At 36.5% G+C, this 20923-nt stretch overlaps 1 protein-coding gene across 3 annotated transcripts in view; it reads right to left on the bottom strand.

Annotated features, from left to right (window-relative positions):
* The window catches only part of LOC135212556 (neo-calmodulin-like), a 673130-nt gene that overhangs the window by 116391 nt on the left and 535816 nt on the right, over positions 1-20923 (bottom strand). The window contains exon 3 of one of the 3 annotated variants that reach the window (XM_064246094.1): positions 12870-12947. The exons of the other annotated variants lie outside the window; for them this stretch is intronic. Within the exon in view, the coding sequence (XP_064102164.1) occupies positions 12870-12947 (78 nt within the window). The remainder of the gene's footprint in view (positions 1-12869; positions 12948-20923) is intronic. 3 annotated transcript variants of the gene reach the window in all.

The raw sequence follows: 20923 nt of genomic DNA, 5'->3' as shown, positions 1-20923 counted from the left end.
TCTCTTCTTCTTCTTCTTCTTCTTCTCTCTCTCTCTCTCTCTCTCTCTCTCTCTCTTCTTTTCTTCTTCTCTCTCTCTCTCTTCTTCTTTTTCTTTTTTCTTCTTCTTTTTCTTCTTCTTCTTCTTCTTCTTCTTCTTCTTCTTCTTCTTCTCTCTCTCTCTTTTTCTTCTTCTTCTCTCTCTCTCTTCTTCTTTTCCTTTTTCTTCTTCTCTCTCTCTCCTTCTTCTTCTTCTTCTCTCTCTCTCTTCTTCTTTTCTTCTCTCTTCTTCTCTCTCTCTCCTTCTTCTTCTTCTTCTTCAGGAGGGGTTCCTCGCTCCTTTGACCTGAGTAGAGGTGACATTCTTGTCAAGGACAGAATTTCCTCCAGCTTAGAATAAAGTTAACGCCCATTTTCCGAATCACGTCGCCATGTAAACATTCCGATCAATGGATGTCACGCGCGAACAGCCTTGCATAAAGGTATTTCCCATGTTATTACGAGAACATTCTGCACGGAGGACATAACAGAACATAACAGGTTTGTCGTTGTATATTTGAAGAGGCATAAAACTCGACACAATTTCCAACAATAACCATCTCTGTTCGTATCCCATTCGGCTGCACATTCCACTAACACGCCTCAACAGCTTAACTCTCGGCTCAGTATTACTCCCAAGGCAACGGTTATGGCGAGGGAAGACTTCGTTAAAGTGGGTTTGGATGGCTGCTTTCTTTACTGTACTCTCCCTTTGATGGCAGCGAATCACGGCCGGCAAGTCCACCTTCATATCCGTCCCGTAGCCTCCCAAGTGAGGATGATCCATTAAGGGGGTCGTGGATTCTCTCTCTCTCTCTCTCTCTCTCTCTCTCTTCTCTCTCTCTCTCTCCTTCTTCCGAATTACGCACATTTTCATCAAACTATCTCCCTTCTTTCTTTCCAAATTACCAAATCATCCGAAGACATTCGGAACAATACTCTCATTTGTGCTATTCTTATCAATTCCATGTAACTTGACGGTTTTCATCCTTAAAATTCTTTGTTACATATAATATCTAAACAATTCATCTCAACAGCTCCAACCTTTTTCCTTTCAATTTCATTCAACGTCCACACATCACTTCCGTAAAGGAGAGTTGGCTCATCAATCCCTTCAAACATTCCAATGTTGGCATTCAAAGACACTCCACGTCATTTCCTAATATTTTGCGTACACCCTACCACCTTTCTTACCTCATGTCTTGTGATGAGTCCTTTTCATCATAATCTTTCATATTGACTCCACAATACCAATACAAATTATCTGCTTCTTCAATAACTTTAATCATTAATCAGTGTTCAATCTTTCCTATTTCCATTTGCCCTATGATCTAATATTTGTTCACAATTTACTAATAAAGCTTTCCTCTAGCATACAGTCCCAAACTGTTTCATTAGTTTGCGCTGTTTCACTTCAGAGTTCCCTGTTACTACAGCATCACCTCCAAGCTTCTACCTTTCCCCACTCCATTCACGACCTCTTTTATCTAACTGATCGCAACCACAGAACAACTTTATAAACATAACACATCGCTGTCTTAGTCCTTTTTCACATACGCAATATAAATGTGTGTGGGGCCAGCAACGTCATCCCTAAAGATTTGTTGAGAGCCGAAATTCCATCCCCTTCAGGCTCCACCCGCTCCAATGGAGGGAGAGGGGTGGGGGGGGGGGGGGGGGGGGGGGAGAGACTGAGCTTGGCGAAAAATATATATGTATTTATAAACACCATTTCTGTCACAGATATCCTATCGCATTGACTATATAGTACTGTCACTACACGAATTTTGTGCGTCTCTCTCTCTCTCTCTCTTATCTTCAGTCACTTTTATCACCCCAATCCTGGACTGCCAGAGGGAGGGGACTGAAAGAGGTTCAGTAATTCCTGGATGACATGAAGTCCCTTTTTGCCCGGATGAGCGCTGTTCCACCGGCGGCCAGAAATGGAAATTTCGTGTAATCATGGCATCTTAATATGGTCCAGTTTTTAGTACTACGGAATATTTTCAGAAAACCTTAAGGTATTTCCGGATTTTCATGATTCTGCACGGAAACTGCCTGGGACCTGCGGAAGGACCTCTATAAAAATGATATGAAAACTCATCATAAAAATGTTTCAAGATTCGTGAATCAGCCCTCAAAACAATTATTTGACAACTCATCATCAAAATTTTTGAAGATTCGGGAAGCGCTTTGGTATTTTTGAATTGTTCACCGATATTAAAATTGACAATTACAAGGAAAGGCAACAATCCTACAAAAACCACAAAATCGGAAAAGAAGAGGAAGAAAAAAAGTGAAAACCGAATGAATAGCGTCATTTCGCTAGACATCGGATATGACCGACTGTCGGCCATTTTTGGGGGTTACCTTCAAAGTGGTCCCCCGGGCAACGGGAGTTTACAAACTTTTTCCTACCACTTCTCTCATATATAACGGAAATTTCCCTCCGAGATTTTCTCTCTCTCTCTCTCTCTCTCTCTCTCTCTCTCTCTCTCTCTCTCTCTCTCTCTCTCTCTCTCTCTCTCTCTCTCATGCATACGTTTATATATATATATATATATATATATATATATATATTTATTATGATATATATATATATATATATATATTAAACTATTATATTCTTTGTTTCTGTTATTTCCGTAAATATTGGTATATATTCTTCTATATGTATGCACACGCACAAACACACACATATTCATATATGTATATATATATATATATATATATATATATATATATATATATATATATATATATATATATATATAGTATATATATATATATATATATATATACATATATATATATATATATATATATATATATATAAATAAATAAATACTTTGTGTACATATCTATACGTAGATAGATAAATGTTATCTATAAATCTATAGACACTATATATGCATATATAAATTGTAAGATTGTCCAATACCCTTTCTTTATTCACTGGAAACCAAAAGCTTTAAGGCAGTTTGACCGAAGCTGATTGAATCTTATAATTGCCGTCTTTTTCATAAGGAACAAGTGAAAGTTTTTCCTTTCTTTTCGCAACTAAAGAGCCGCATTTCCCTGAAAATCTTGAAGCTCTGATTTTCTCTCCATTAACGGTATGAGGTACGTACTATCAAATCACTTCAAATCAGAGCCGATCCCTGGTGATTTCTCGATCGCAAATAATATCCGCCGGTTTCGGACCTCAATCAAACCAAGTGCTCCTCACTGGAGCGAATGCTCCTCAGTCCTCAGTCTACTGCTCATCAGCCGTTTGAACTTCTCCCGAATCCATTGGCGATATTGGGCGGCCCCCCATCACTGGGCTTTACTATTCCCCAGGACATTTCTGGCGTCCTTTCCTACCGCGAGGCATCAACACCAGAGCTTTAGAGCAAGGGCTGGTCCTCCATAATGAGCGATAGGTTTCTAATGTGCAACTGAAAAATGGAAGGAAAGGAAATTGTAAGAGAACGGGTGACTGGCTGTCTTTTATGAGCGTACTCCAGAGATGTACTCTTTTTAACACCAAAGCCCATCAACACCGAGAAAAAGACGAATCAAAATAAAGCAACACCAATTGGTTGGGGGCTTCTCAACCTTCAAATTCAGTAATTCAAGGCTAGCATGAAATAGTAATTAATTAGAATATTTCCTCTTAAAATAAACTCTACAATACAGTGACTGAAAATGAATACGTAAATATGACGTCATTCGTGTTTAAATCTTAAGACTGTTTAAAGACTTCATTTCTGAGCAGGGATTTAAGCTAGGAAGAAGATGATTTCTAAGCAGGGATCTCTGGCTGACTCTCAAGCATCGCTTTTGCTATGAATTTCTGTAAGCGATCTCTGGAATTCCTATGGTCATCACCCATCCAACTGCTGACCAAACGTAACGTAGCTTATCCTAGGGGTTTTTATTCATACAGACAGACAGGGCAGACAGACAAAAGCCTTAATAGCAAAGGAATGTAGAACAGCGAGCGTGAATCGTTTCAAAACGGGAGGAACTGTGAGTCAAGAGGCCTTTGTTTTTCTTTTCCTGCTCCTCATGAAATGTAATTCACTGGCGAGAGTAATGCAAGGACTTCCTTAACCCCAAAAGGGCACTCAGCGCCCCGTCCTCTGATCCTGTGATGACCCTGGGGGCCAGGGGGAGGGGCTCTTTCACAGAAAGAAGTTTGTTGGGGGAAAAAGGATAGAAATGTGGGATGCAATTATTACAACTGCTGAACATTTCCTGTAAAGAAAGGGGGCTCTATCGTCTTCTATTGTGTTATGTTTGTTTTCCGAGATTTGTTTCAGGATGGAGAGAGAGAGAGAGAGAGAGAGAGAGAGAGAGAGAGAGAGAGAGAGAGAGAGAGAATATGTTTTAGTTTATTCTAGTTCTGCATTTTTCTTTTCACACCAAATCGACACTGTTTTAGAAAGTTTTGTGTGTGTGTGTGTGTGTGTGTGTGTGTGTGTGTGTGTGTGTGTGTGTGTGTGTGTGAGAGAGAGAGAGAGAGAGAGAGAGAGAGAGAGAGAGAGAGAGAGAGAGATTCTAGGAGGAAATTAAACTTATTGTAAGGGTCTTATTTTATCCGTTGTTACAATAAAAGGATTTACTAGCTAATTCAAGTACAAACTGGGTTCAAATATTAAAGGGTAAGCGTACAAGTCATTCAAAAATACAGCGGAATTTGGAAGAATAGTAGCTTAATGGTTCCCTAAATGTAGAAGGTTCTCTGAACTTTTTTGTGGAAGTCTAAAAATGAAAATTCCCACTGTACTTTGGTTGGAAGGAATGCCACTCACTCGATCATTAGGCGAGATTTAATGACTAGATATTAAAAGCACCTGCCGTCGCCAGTTACAGATTTTGTTACAACTCCATTCATAAATCTGAAGTGATTTATACAGGCGCTCATAAGAGAGCAAAACCTCAACAGACTGAAAGGAGAGGAAGGGAACGGCACCCCTGGGGCAGGGGTTTTATTGGAGGGCGTTATCAAGGGAAGCTGAGCGGAATTGGTGTTACTGATGAGGACTGGGAAGAAAAAATGGTACAGCTGAACAGGAGGTAGGTTCGATATCTTACTGAGAAAATAGGGAGTCTGGACTTGGGACAACCACTGTGTAGGATGGAATGCCATCCTACTTGGTAAGAATGGGAATGTAAGGAAGGATCCTTCTTGGAATCCTCCTGGGCCAGAGCATCCTCTAAATGAGGAATAAGGGAGAGGTACTTTTTTTGAGGGACCAGTGAGGTTGATGAATATCAAGGCTGGCAAAATGTTAATATTTTATTAAAAACCGACAAACTTTAATTTATTGGAAAAGTACCATTTTAAAGATAACAGCGAAAACTTGAAGCTTCTTCATCCCACAGCTATCCCTACGCTAAGGGGTCGGTTGCATTGATGCGTTATCTCAAACTACTTCTGACGAAAGCATCCCTTCTTATGTAAATCATCCTTTACTTAATCACACTATCTAATCCTTTGCCTCCCGCTTAAACTTCTTTCTCTAACAGGTCCCATCTTCCTCCTCACTCATCCTTTTACCAGATGCTCATACCATTTCAGTCTCGACCTCTTTATATCAATAATCTTTATGGCCAAACACTTCTCACGACATCTTCACTTTTCAGTCTCTCACCAACAGAGATTCGGAAATCCACCTCAGCAACCTCATTCCTATTAGCTCTAGTTTCTGTTCCTCCTTCCTTCTTAGTGCAGACGTTCCTGAACCATACACCATCCATTGTCTAATTACAGTACAACAGATCTTTATTTTCAGTTAATTTGACATTCTCTTGTCAAACACTACGCCTAACATCTTCCCCATTTCCTTCAAGCTGCTTCTATCCTCCTCTCAACCAAAAGCTTCACACCTGAGCTTCAAATACTAAGTATTTTATATTCCCTGCCTGTTCCTAATTTAGGCCCTTCTATCTTGTATACCAAAACCTACTCCAAGTTTTACCTATATTTACCTTTATGGCACCACTCAAGAGAGCTCTGCCACTCTGTTACCCTTCTTTGCACTTCTTCAGCATTCTCTGCCGTAATTACTAGATCATCTACACAGAACAATTCCATAGAATATCATGCTTATTCCCTTAATGCAATATATTCATATCCAGTACAAAACAGAAATGGGTTGAGTGCCGATCCTTAATGTACACCATCTGAAACTTTATACATTTCTGTTTTGCTGCAGGCTATTACTCCTGCCGCCCGTGTTTCTTTTATACATCTTTTCAACCAACCTAATAAACTTTCCTGGGACATTTCTGTTTTATACACTGAAATACTACCTCCCTTGGTACTCTTTCAAACGCCTCTCGAGGTCTATAAATGCACAATCAAGCTTCCGATTTCCTTCCAGCCTCTTTTCCTGTAACGGGCTTATGAAAAAAGAGCATCAACTGTATAGTAGCTCTCACTCTAATGAAACCCTACTGCTGTTAACCAATCTTCCCAATTACTCTTAATCCCACGTCGAAATTAGCCTTTTTAAAACTATCAACAAATGTTCTGTTAGTCTGATTCATCCTTAAAATCTCCCATCCGTTTGAATTAATTTTCCATGAGAATTTTCCCCCAGTGATTTGGCACTCTTTCCTCTCTCCAGACTAGCCTTAACATTTTCAGTATCCAGTCTTCTCCCGCTATACTACATACCTATAACCGTCTTCTTTACTTCTACAGCATTAATTCCCCACACCGGCCACCTCCCCCCCAAAGCCCCCACTTAATTTTCAGTGTTTCAAAGAAGAAAGGTGACACAGCGAGCACTTGATGCAGCTCCCTTTATTGGAAAAGTACATAACAGGAGCTTGACAATGATGTTTAACCTGGTTTCTTAAGAGATTCTCTAAACAACCTGTGGACCGAAGGGAGGAAAACAGGAGGGATAAAGGAACATACTTTGTGTTTCACTTTTGGGGAAAATGAACAGTAATACAAACTCAGAGCAAAATATTTCTTCTTCGTTAGTGAGAAAAAGAGAGGGAGACAGTATGATCATCGGAGAGGACAGGAGACAAGTCACAGCATCTCGGGAGTTTCGAAATGGAAAAGAAACAATGGAAAAGTAAATATAATAAACAGAAGGCAATACCAACCATTTTTAACCTTACAGAAAACCAATGTGATGACGCTGCGCGCCAAACAATGTATTTTCATTAGATCACAGGGTATTAAGGGTACCCCTCTAAGATTTGAATTAAACTCTTAAACCCGATTTCTCGTTAGTTCAAATACTAATTTCCAGATGAATAAAAACAAACTCACACGAGGAAGGTCTCTCATTAATCATCGTGACTCTAGATCGTATCGAAGACGTAAATTTTTCCAAAATAATAAGTTTTTCTAAAGAAACCCATTACTTGTAATTAAACCAATTTCGCTGACCACCAAATTGGGCTGATTATAAGTAATGGGTTTCTGGTGAAGGAAAAATGGTTTATTTTATTGTCGAGAAGGAGTCGGGCTGGTGTTGAATGATTTTTTTTTAATCACAATTCCATTATTTGTCACATAAAATCAATTTGTAACTTGCTAAAAAAAACTTCATTAAATTTTCGTAAGCAACGTTCATTTTAGGGCTAACCATCTGCAAAGGCTCCCATATACATAAGAAAAATGGTATATTAAAACTGGCATAAATTGGCAGTATACCTGTTGAGGATGAGAACCAAACTCACGTATTCAGCTTCGATTTGAAAGCAACTTTCTTTCCAAGACCTTGACAGTAAGAGTGACCATCATCCTCACAACTGACCTTTGGGAAGAAACACTCTCAAGACACCATGGGTACTTGACCACCAAATGTTATACCAGGTGGTCATCCAATGATGGCTGGGGATGATGAGTAAATTAAAAACCCTTGTGGAATTCGTATGCCTCTTATTAAAGGTCTGCAAAGGTCCGTTACCCATACGATTGGAACCTGCCCTATCCATGGAGAGTTGTTTGTAAATGCTATACTATACAAGAATCCTTTTCATAATGCTGCTTGGTGATGCGCTCTTCACCAAGTTGCTAACCAAACCATTGCCTACTTCACCGTATGTCTTTTTAGATTTAACTACTTCTTGAAGATAATCTTTGCAATGCTAAATTAAATTCAGTGCTCCGAGGTCTTCAGCACATTTAGCATTTTTCTTAAAGAGAAAATCATTTTATATTTCTTCCTTATTTGGTGTGAAGTTCGATACATTTACCTTTCATTATGATTACAATATACATAAATAACTTCACAAAACTTCGAGGGCTGACAAGTAACTTTTCTCGTGACAAAAGTATTTGGAGTTGTAGCTTGAGAAGATAACAGAAATATAATCTAACAAAATACAGGATACAAAGAGCTTTTAGCGTGAACTTTTCTCTAGAGATATAACGTCTTCGTTGTTATACGTGTTCGTCTAATGGCACCCTTTAATGCCCTCATAGTTCCATAAACCACCTGTTATTCAAAGTTTCACCAAGGAACTGACTGATTTGCAATTCTTATAGTTGCTCTAAGAATTGGTTGAAGGCTTACAGCAAACAGGGTAGAGTTGAGAATTCTATAGCAATATAGACGATATAGCATGACCTATGATCTAAAGAGATATCTTCACTTTCTAAAACATTCCTCTCGGACTTGCTTTTAATCCCACCAAATGAAGCAAGAGAATTTCAAGGAAGTTGGAACAATAGTGTAATTCGGTGGAGGGTTTTGGAGTGGTCCAAGAACAAGCCTCTTTCGTGACTGCTAAAGTGGCCAGTAATTTGGGTACGGCATCAACCACCACCTCTTCAGGGGGGCTCTCAGCTACGTCTCTGTGTCTCCAGTGAGCCAAATGAAGCAGTACTATTATTTTTTACTTCGTAGGGTTCTTGAGTGAAAAAATAATAATACGAGTTAGGTTTATTTGCATTAGCAATCTAGGGGAAATAACAATACTGATTTCGTTTGGGTCCTGTCTAGATACATAGTTTGCGTTGTAGGACAGTCAGCACTCCATGGTATTAGATCTGTAGTTAAACCTGAGTGTGAGGGTACAAAAAACTACAAGGAAATCCTAAACCAGTACCATCAACTTTCACGAAATTCTTACCTCCACTATAACACCAATAAAAACCGACTCCAATAAGTTCCGCAAAGACGATAGAGACAAAAGTATTAGAGATATGTGCTTGCTGGGATTAAGATTTGAAAAAAAGGGGAATGCACCTATTCCCATTCCAGTCATTTTGGTATATGGTTCTGATAACATGCATTGAGTCCAGACCCTTGAAACATCCATGTGAATAAGTGGGCTGGGCCTTAAGGTAGTTCTACAACAAGTATCAAAATGACAAATAATACAATCTCTGAGGTATGTTACAAACACTACTCCATGGCTGATATTCTCATGAATGCCCTAACCTTTATCTCCGCAACTCCATCTCCTACTTATCAAGACCGAAAATTTTCTGACAGTGGAAACATGAATGCAATATGTACCACGTAATTCGTAGGTCTATCAAGACACATATGAGTCGTCCTTTAAGGAAGTGGTACACAAACAAGGGATTGGGGGAATAGTTACTGACGAAAAGTTATAAAGAAAATGAAGTGCTAATAATACTGACATGTAATACAGACATACTACGAAGGTGGTGAGGATAGTCGTGGCACAGTTGTGCACAAATGGTAGTGGCTATACTGCCTGATAACATGACGGTTGGTGGAAAAGGTGGAAAAGGCAACAAGAAATCCTGTCCTGTATTGCAAAACAGAAAGGATGATAGACGAGTCGATTCTGAGATGAATGATTTGTCGTACAAAGGATTTAAGTATTTTAAGAAAGGAAGAGTTTGAAGAACGGTGAAGGAAGGAAAGAAGGAAGGAGGACGAGACGGACGAGGGAAAGAAAGGAAGGAGGACAGAAGAACTTCTCTTCCTCTTGCAAGCAAAGCATTAAAAAAAAAAAGAAGAAGAAAAGTGGAGAGGGAGACGCACTTTATGCACAGAGCCACTCCTCCGCAGACTTCACAACTGTAAGAGTGTCTCCATGAGTTTCTCAAGACTTGCGACCACTTCATTCTGTGTACTTGGCGTCAGTGTAAATAAAGATGATAATAATAATAATAACAAAGCGCATGTTTACTGAGACAAAAAAATGATGGCGGCCATGGTTTTTTATAAGCAGACTTGTATTTTACTTACCTTAAAATGCTTTTCTATTACAATGCGGGAAATACTCATATGAAATGTATACAGAAATGCTGACAAAAGAATAAAAAATATGCACAAAAATATTTTACATCACGAACGTATCTTGATATATGCACAAAAATATTTTACATCACGAACGTATCTTGATATTTGCAACATAAAATAACTCAGTTCAAACATTTTATGCATATACAATCACATGTATATAAATCAATTCATTAATCAAAGTTAAGCATTGAAAAGGCTAATTTCACCTCAACATGGACATAAAAGATATTTGGTTCACTAATCAATTTACTCTAAAAGATATTTGGTTCGCTAATCAATTCACTCTAAGTGCAAAGTTATGTTCTACAGAAAGTGAACATACCAGCTATCAAGGGAGAGCAACTACCTATAGGCTCCTGAAGAAAAGGGGGCGGGTTAGAAATCACAATATAATATTACAGCACCTTCGCACATAATTTGTGACAGCAGAATACATGGGTATCTAGATGCCAAGGCATAATATTCAAGAGCACAAAAGCTTCATCATGCTAAGAGGAGGATTCCTGAATTACCTTTCGTTCTTCTTCTTCAGCTGTGAAGCCATTTGAAAACGGGGAGGTTCCTAAACATACATGTATTCATATATACAGCATATAATAGAAATGCGTAGTCATGACTTTTTTTTTTTGGGGGGGGGGAATATATTTCTTACACATCTCTAAATTAACCGAAGCCGACAAAATTAATCAGCGGATACCCTGAGGGGAGAAAAAAAAAAGTTGTTGCCAAGCAACATTGGTTACGGTACCAGGGGATACTTTAAAAAAAAATACGAAATTTCTCTAAACGACAGAGCAAAAAAATTATCTACATTTTTTTAATCCAGTGGATAACGAATGAGTACCGTAACCAACGCTGCGATTTTTGTTTTCTAGCATTCCAGTGCATTCCAGCAGACTACAATTGCAATAATGTTCCTCAGTCACGAACGGCCAATGTTCGAAGGCAACCTTTGTTCAGATCAGATGCAGCAGGCCAAAAGCAAGTTCGATCAGGAATCTGATACAGGATTCGGTAAAACCGCTTGTAATGGGGACATCGCTGCTAAGACCACCACCCTCCTTTGGACACCCAGGTCATTCAAGGACCTCTCGTTTGGGCCATGGAATAAGGACGATATCCCTTTCGGCTCTCTAGCTTGATTTAAACAGTTAGTGATATGGAATGTCAATTGTGAAGTTATTACAGCAGTATCTATCTTGGTAATGAATGTGTATATATATATATATATATATATATATATATATATATATATATATATTACATGTATATGTACATACATATACATCGGGCTACAAATGTCCTGTAATATCTAATTCGCTGTACCTCGGAATTAATATATTTTCATATATGTTAACCGAAGGGGAATTTTTAGTCGGTTAACATATACGAAAATATATTAACTCCCAGGTAGAGCGAATTAGATATTAGAGGATATTTGTAGCTCGAAGTATGTAGTATATGAATCACGGTAATGTGATATGACTCTTATGTACATATATATATATATATATATATATATATATATATATATATATATATATATATATAATATATATATATATATATATATATATACTATATATATATGGACATAAACAAATTCATACCAAAACACAATAAGACTGACGGGAGAGAGCGCGCTCATAGAGGATATCCCCATTCAATCAAGCGATTCCACTTATGGTGAGAGGAAAAAAACAAAAGCATCCTGAGGTCTGAGAGATAAAACTAACTACCCGCGTGAGAGAACTGTTCTTCAAGTCGATGGATCAAAAAGAATGCAATTTCGCATATATAATAAAAAAAGAATAATTTGAGTAACATCATGCTGGCTCTCCGAGTCTGTCGTGTTGAGTCATTCTTCGGACCAAATTACTCAATTTTTAATAAATTTAAGGAACTCAAGGGGGCAAATGAACTTACATAGATAATCTCATGTTAGCAAAAGACGTAGCGTAGCAGAATCAAGGCAGTAATAATAATAATAATAATAATAATAATAATAATAATAATAATAATAATAAACCGATAACTTAAAATCATCAAAACTACTAATCATAATAATAGTTATAGTAGTAATAAGGGCAATTACTGAAGTAATAATAATAATTATAATAATAATAATAATAATAATAATAATAATAATAATAATAATAATAATAACAGGCACATTTCCATTCCAGATATGTGGCAGGACACACCTTGAGCTGGAAAATGCAGCATGACAGCAGGGTTTGATTCAAAAGATTGAGTGGATTTAGCATAAAACGCACTGTTCAAAAAGACGAGCATCATAGCAAGAAGAAGAAAACAAACAATAACAATAGAGAAGTAAGAGAGGAAAAAAAGAGAGAGATAGAGAGAGTTAAAAAAAAGAGATATCTCAAAAATTCAATAAGTACAGCATTGCCAGAAGAAAAATACAAGTTAGGTTAAAGTTACAAAAGGAATAAAAGTTGGAAAAAACGAAACGAGAGATACTTGTCAAGATCTGAGAGAAACTGCGGCGAGCATGACATGAGAGGAGAGTGGTAGAAGACTTTGATTTTTCTCTTTCTTTTGGTGGAATTGGCAACAACATGCTGGATGGAAGAAGGTGGTGTACCTTGCTTCCGCCCAGTTGAGAGATGGAGGACAGAATGGAGGCGCGCCTCCCTTGGGACGCTTGCAGACTACTATGGTCCTGCGAAAGTGAAGGCAGACATGGCGTTAAAGAAGAAGGAATAACAAAGAAATGGAAGGGGGGGAGGGGCAAAGAAGAACAAAGAACGCAAGGAGTTTCAAAAGGAAAATGTAACATAAACGAGAAGACTAAGGAGGAGGAGGAGGCTCTGGAGACAAAAAAAAAAAACCATTGCTGGAACCCAACAAAGTATCACCGGAGCTCTTGACAAGGGCGCGTATTTGCTCTGAGATACGCTCGAAAAATGCACAGATCTGCCACAAGAAGAATACTTGCTTCACAAGCACCAGATAATAATGCGAGTCTTTTATCGCTTTGCGTGAATTTCCAAAGGAAAGTGCAAATGCTAAACTGATCAAATCATTCATAATAAAAGCCCCGAAATGCTTCGGAGTCTAAGCCGACATTTTTTGTACAGTATATACAGTTCATTGTGGTTCAAGTTTGCTTGAAGGTTCTCGGAAAATCTTTGAAATCTCCTGAAATACTGACGAGGTTTTCAGAACTTCAGGGTCAGACCCCATGAGAATACTTTTCCCCACTACGAGCACAGAATATTATGCTCAATCCCTGAAATATTTAAATTTTATTAGTTACTTCAGGATCCCCTTAAGGCTTGAATTAGTTATTAATGAACGAATTTATTACCATGAGAAGCACTAATTAGATGATTATTATTTACAAACGCAGATTACAATAAATGACATAGAAAAACTTCTATAGAATTTATACGTGACATCGTACGCTAATTCAAAATCTGAATAACATACTTTTGTCTTAACGGTTAAAGCCTACTCTTTCTACAGACAATGAGTCAAGCATATGAACGAGACTCCATTTCTCACGGACATATTCCTGTACAACTCATGTAATATAGTCACAACACTCCCAATGGCCGGAATTACGGGAAATTTAGCATTCCCAGGAGCTCGTCTTTAATAATTTTGGAGAGAGAGAGAGAGAGAGAGAGAGAGAGAGAGAGAGAGAGAGTTTCTCTGAATTAATGAGAGATTTCGGCAGTGTGGCGGTGCTGCTGAATTTAATAAAAGAAGGAAATTGGGATTCAGTTTGAGATTGGCCGAGCTACCGTGAGACTCCGATGAGTCGGAGAGATGGGGATATTGATGAGAACATAAATGACAAAATATAAGAGGGGGCGGGGGCGGGGGGGGGGGGGGGGGGGGTGGGGAGGAATAAATATTATCGCGGAAAAATAAACCATCTTTTAAAAATGGGGAAAAGGTTGACCCACTCCTGTTTTGGCGTGATTTTGCAAAGTTTGTCAAGAAGAATGGCCCCACGCAAGATCTACAAAGTGATAGCATTATTTCTTCTTCTTCTTTTTTAATTCAACAATTACTGGAAAGACAATGGAGAGTCGCGGCGATTTTTCTATTATTTTTTCTAACTTTTCGTTTCGAATTTTAATGTTTCAAGTCAATGTCATGTCACAGAAAGACGAATTTAAACTCTCGGGAATAAGTTTTCCTACCGGGTCATTTTCAATATATTGAGTAGATTCAAAAGAATATAAATATTAGTGTGTAGATATATATATATATATATATATATATATATATATATATATATATATATAAAATACCTTTACTTATACATAGCATCACGTTTTAAAATATATCGTGTTGAAGTTATTCATATATAATACATACAAATATATTATATATATATATATATATATATTATATATAATATATATATATATGATGTATGTATGTATGTATATATATAAAGTACATTCACTTAAAAGTCAATTCACACGAATTTCCTACCGTGGAAACTTTACGCATATATATATATATATATATATATATATATATATATATATATATATATATATATATATGTATATACAAATATACATATACAAATATATATATATATACTATATATACACACACACACACATATATATATATATACACATAATATCGTTTAGTATCGGAATAATTTACACCCAATAGGAATCATACCTACTGACCATCCGGCAAAGGATATGCAGTCGCAGTCCCTTCTAGAGTTGTCTCTAAAGCAGGCAACGGTTCGAATCCTGGCCGAGCAGAAGCATTTATGAATTATAGTCCCCATTCAACATCAATTATTCTCAAGGTATATCTGGCTTCAATAATAAACGATACTTTGCCTTAATACTTGTGATTATAGAAGTAGTGTTACAAGCGTATGTACCAAAAATCCTCGATATTATGTATATATACGTATATATAAATAAAACAAAACTAAATATATTTATATACATACACACACACATATATAACACACACATGCACACACACATATATATATATACAATATATATATATATATATATATATATATATATATTATATATAGGTAACTAAACAAAGAAGGGAAAAATATAAAATAATGGAATAAGTATATACTAACTGTCCTGAAACTGTAGTTTCCTATTTATCCTGAAATCTGAAAATCTGAACCTTTACCTTTAAAGTAATCTCGGTCCTATGTAACCCTACCATTCCCTTCCGCGCTTCGGTTATTTTAATCTTATACTAATTTTCATCACGCTATTTATCTACAAAGTAAGTGGGAAAAAAAATCTGTAAAACTCGATACAAAATTATCTTGGCGTGTACAGTCAATAAATGCAAGAGTGCATATGTATATATATATATATATATATATATATATATATTATATATATATATATATATATATATATGCATATGCATATACACAAAAGATGGAATAAATTATGGAAAATTATTATCTCGTCGGTATCCTAGTCGAATCCCCATGAAACATACATACATAACATACATTATATATAGATATATATATATATATATAGTTATATATAATATATATATATATATTATATATATATATATACACGCTAAAAAATCACAGTAGATGCACGTGACTTCATTAAATAAGCGAATACCACAGGAAAATGATAGGCAGAAACCCAAGGGATCATTTTCGTGTGGTTTTAGCTTTATATATATAATTATATTATATAGATATATATATATAGAAATATATTTTTTTTATATAAATATAATATATATATATAGATATATATATGTGTGTGTGTGTGTGTGTGTGTGGTGTGTGTGTATACTTAGTTCTATTTAACACATAAAAAGTACGTCTGTCGGTGTTCAAAATTTTCAAGAATTAATCTTAATTAAATCCCTCGACGCCCACGATTTCTATCCTATCATATAACTTTATTTATGAAGTTAAAGGTAACAGGAAAATTACAAGACCTTTTTTCCCGATCTTCTTACTTTAACGCTCCGGTTAATTTGCAAAAATTTATGAAACATATTTCGTTGATCTAACAAACGGAAACTAGTATAACATAACGAGATTTCCGCTTTGTTGGGAAATAACATTACATAAAATACGATAATCGCTGTGGGATATAGCTCTCATATTCAAGATACAAAGAATCCCACTAAAACTTTGTCACCTCTACTTGTTTTTTTTCATGGTGTTTTTAAGTTATGGAACCAGTGGTTATTCAGCAAAGGGACCAACGGTTTTAGGTGACTTCCGAACCACGTCGAGAGTGAACTTCAATCACCAGAAATACACATCTCTCACACCTCAATTGAATGCCCGAGAATCGGACTGGCGGCCACCAAGGTGGCACACCAACACCATACCGATCACGCCACTGAGGCGATTTATATGTCCCCTCAACAGCAATCCTTATACTCTCATGAGTGGGATCGTGCAGCTTCAACTTTAACTATTCAATTCAGTATCAAGATTTTAAATTTTTTGCTAAGTGACTTTCGATAGGTGTTCAACGCCTGTTGATATCTCATCCTTTTCTTCATAAGTGTAGTTTTCTATCCGGCGAGAAACAGCTTGAATTCGAATGATCTTCACGATATTTGTACTAAAAAGAAAGGATAAATAAATGAAAGGCAGGCTGTGAAAACCAGAACCTTAGGCGAAACCGCTACACCTTGTTACCGACAAGACGCTGAAGGCCCCCATACACTGAACGATTGTCGTTATCGACCCACAAACACACTATTCACACAGTATGAAAGATCTCCGCACCAATTTCAGCCTGAACAAAGATTTTGTCTCGAGAAGACATGGCATCCTCTCTAGAAGAGACGCGCGCGATAGAGTTATATCGCCAGGCAAACCCATACATTGAACGATCTGTGTATGACAGACTTAAGTCGCAAGCCAGCAACCTGGTCGTGACAGATTCCCGCTGAGATCGTTCAGACACGAAGCCCCGCCCACTTTTGCATTTAAACAAGCCCATACGATCAGACAATCGTTCAGTGTATGGGGGCCTTAAGATAAGACTTTTGGAGACTTGTGCGCTAAATGAGACCGTTCCAGTTTCCCTGCTATGGACCGCCATCTATGGACCGCTTACAAATAAGAAAACATAAACTGCCGAAGTCTGATCATAAGGTTTTGGCTTGCGAGAAAGGATATGATATATGATAATGAAAAACAAAATTTAATGGAATAACTGACAGAGAACACTTGATATGGACTCAGTACATCTTGCTGTATTAATTTTCTCCTAGTCTTAGAATGCCGTTTAACTCTAATTACACACTATTTTATTGATACTAAACTACCCCAAAGTACACACGGCATCGTGTTTTACGTCATACACGTCCCAGAGTGCCATGGCATCGCGGGCATTCCCACAATTCCCTTCCGCATTCGCCGCATTTTGAAAAGGTTAGTCTGATACGCTCCTAACAACGAAAATTACTGTGCAAATTTTATCCCTTTACACCTAATTATTTTTCTGACGACGGGAGGGAGTTTTCTCGGGTTCCAATACAATAAAAAACGAGATTCGAGATATGATATAAGCTGTTAAAGCATAAGCTGTTTTACATCGAGTCTTCCAGGATATCAGTCCATCAGAGCTCTCGTTCTACGTACAACGCTGGCCAATCTGGCTTTGCGTTCCATCGCACTGACCAATCGGATTTTGCCTTCAGCAGCATGAACCAATAAGGAATTGCCATTGATTTACATTCTACACATCGTTGGTTATTCTGTGTTACTGTCACCGATAAAGGTCCCTAAATAAAAGTCAAAACAGGTGTGCATGACTTCAGAAAAATGTAGGGTTGGGGACTTCTCAGTCAATAAAAATTTAGGGCGAAGTCTGTTTCCTAATGAGTCTAAAATCAAACAATCAGTCGATTAGTTTTTATTCATGATGGACATGAGTTAATTGGCTGAAGCAGCTATCAACGGAAGTGAACGAAGAGGAATACGAAAAAAGAAAAAAATACTATTTTTTTCTTCACGGATCTTCGTCTTTTCCAGCAGAACAGATTAAGAAAATAAGAGAAGTGGCATCCTAAAATTGTGGACGCCACATGTACAATGGCCCTCAATAGAAACTTACACAAGACACAGACACACATATGTATAACACATATACGTGTATTATCTATATATATATATATATATATATATATATATATATAGATATATATATATATATATATATATTTATATATATATATAATCTATATATATATATATATATATATATATATATATATATTCCTACTAAATGATAATGCACACGGGGAGTACACTATCAAAACACGTCAATTCTCTAATTTGTGTACATATTCGTGCATAAATACATACACATATCTATATATATACAGATATATATGTAGGTACGTATGTATATGGTGATCCACTATTATAAGACGTCAATTCTTTAATATGTGTGCATATTCATACATACATACATACATACATACATACATACATACATACATACATACATACACACACACACATATTATAGTATGTATATAAATACAAAATAAAATGTGTGCGTGTGACCAAACTGTTATCATTATTCTCAACTTTCTAAATTTCCGCAAACATAATTATTGTAGGTCTCAATAACGAAAAACTTGTCCCCATTCATAAAAAAAGACTCTATTGCTGGTTTCTTTGTATAGAGAACAAACGACCTTATTTCATCCAAACAGTATAAAACTTTGAAGTTTTCCTATGAGATTAGTTTCAGTGAGTACAAACGGTAGTTATGTTTACTTCTCCACTTGAGGTAAACACGACGAAAAATGCTTTTCCGTTAGTGAAGTTATATATAATAAGTCGCCACAAACTTGGTATAGTTTTGCACCAAAAAAAAAAAAAAAAAAACGCACGTAAGGGACAGACATATTTCGTCAACAGAGGTCACCTGAGTTCCGAAATTGTTTTAACTTGGAGAGAAAGCGACGCAATTAAGAGTCAATGACGTTTGGTAAATTTTATACGTCTCAAGGAAGATGATAACTCAGTTCACTCAAATTAGAGAAAAATGCTTAACAATTAAAAATATCGTAATCTCGTTTGTCATACAGACATTCTCTCTGTCTCTCTGTCTCTCTCTCTGTGTGTGTGTGTGTGTGTGTGTGTGTCTATATATATATATATATATGCATATATGTATATTTAGTACATACATACATATACAAAGATAACATTCTAAGGTCCTTGAAACTTGACCTGCCTGCAGCTAAGAATCGATATATATAACTATATATATATGCGTATATGCATATATACATACATACAAATACAAAGATAACATTTCTAAGGTCCTTGAAACATGACCTGCCTGCAGCTAAGAATCGACACTGGTGGATAATGGCGACGGTTAGGAGTCATATATATATATATATATATATATATATATATATATATATATATATATATATATATATATAGTGTGTGTGTGTGTGTGTGAGTGTGTATATATATATATATATATATATATATATATATATATATATATATATATATATATATATATAACACACACACACAGTCCAGACGTACAGGGCGTTTATTCACATGTTAAAGAAGATCAAGGGCAGGAACACGAAGAGATTCACATTATCCTTTGTTAATCCTACGTTTCGTGACAACATCGCCACATCTTCAGGGATTTTTACTACAAAATAAAGTATAAAATGTTAACATAAAACTAAGAGCTGATCACAAGATCCAATAGTTGAAAAAGTAAAAACAGTTTTAATGGTAAAATTACAACTCTCATACTTAAATTACATGCACACTTGATTAAAATAGACCAGAAATACCAAACAACTTACAAATGACGAGAAGAATATTTAAAAATTAAAGCTAAAATTACACAAAGATAAAAGTAATAACAAATATCATAAAAAGTAAAAGTCATATATTCACAAAACCACAGCCAAAAACAGCGCAACACTTAACCGAACCTTTCAGCATCAAAGATAAAAACACACATAAAAGTAAACAACGTCAAGAGCACAAGGAAATGACAGAACAATTAGGCTAAAAACAATGGGACAGCAGAGGAATGGTTGTTTAAAGTTGGAACTCGTAGTTTGATATTCAGAGTTTTCCAAAATCAACAGTTCGTTGGGTTCCCTTGTTTGGCCAATAATTTTAAATCTTCGTAATTGACTGTAGCTTTACATTAAAAGTATGGCTTCCTTATATAAGATGTTTTCAGGGTTAGATAATTTACACCCAGTTCTGTAAACTAACGCCCCGATGGGAATCGGCCCTGACCCTGAGAAGACGTCGGGTAGATCCAACATAATTTACAGATTACATCTGGGGACAAGTGTATTCATAAACGACACCCGACGTCATCAAGGGCAGAGCCGATCTTTAAACATGAAGAGCGAGCCAATGGTCTTGGGATTTTTAGGTATAAGTTTTATGTTGGATCTACCGACGTCTTCTCAGGGTCAGGGCCGATTCCCAAGTCTTTCATTCTGCTTTGTAGCTCACCGTGTCAGCTCGTCCTGGTTGCAACCTCGCGTGCGCATGCGCAGTCGATTCCGACTTCAAAGCAAAAGGCTAATATTTTACTTTTTTTTAAATTAGAAGTTAAAGGTTGTAAAGGTATTTAAAAAAAAAGTACGTGGATATCGAGAATTTAT

The sequence above is a fragment of the Macrobrachium nipponense genome, chromosome 41, assembly GCF_015104395.2.
Source record: "Macrobrachium nipponense isolate FS-2020 chromosome 41, ASM1510439v2, whole genome shotgun sequence".
Classification (NCBI taxonomy): domain Eukaryota; kingdom Metazoa; phylum Arthropoda; class Malacostraca; order Decapoda; family Palaemonidae; genus Macrobrachium; species Macrobrachium nipponense.
The sequence above is the reverse complement of the archived record's forward strand: the minus strand, read 5'-3'. Positions and strand labels throughout refer to the sequence as shown.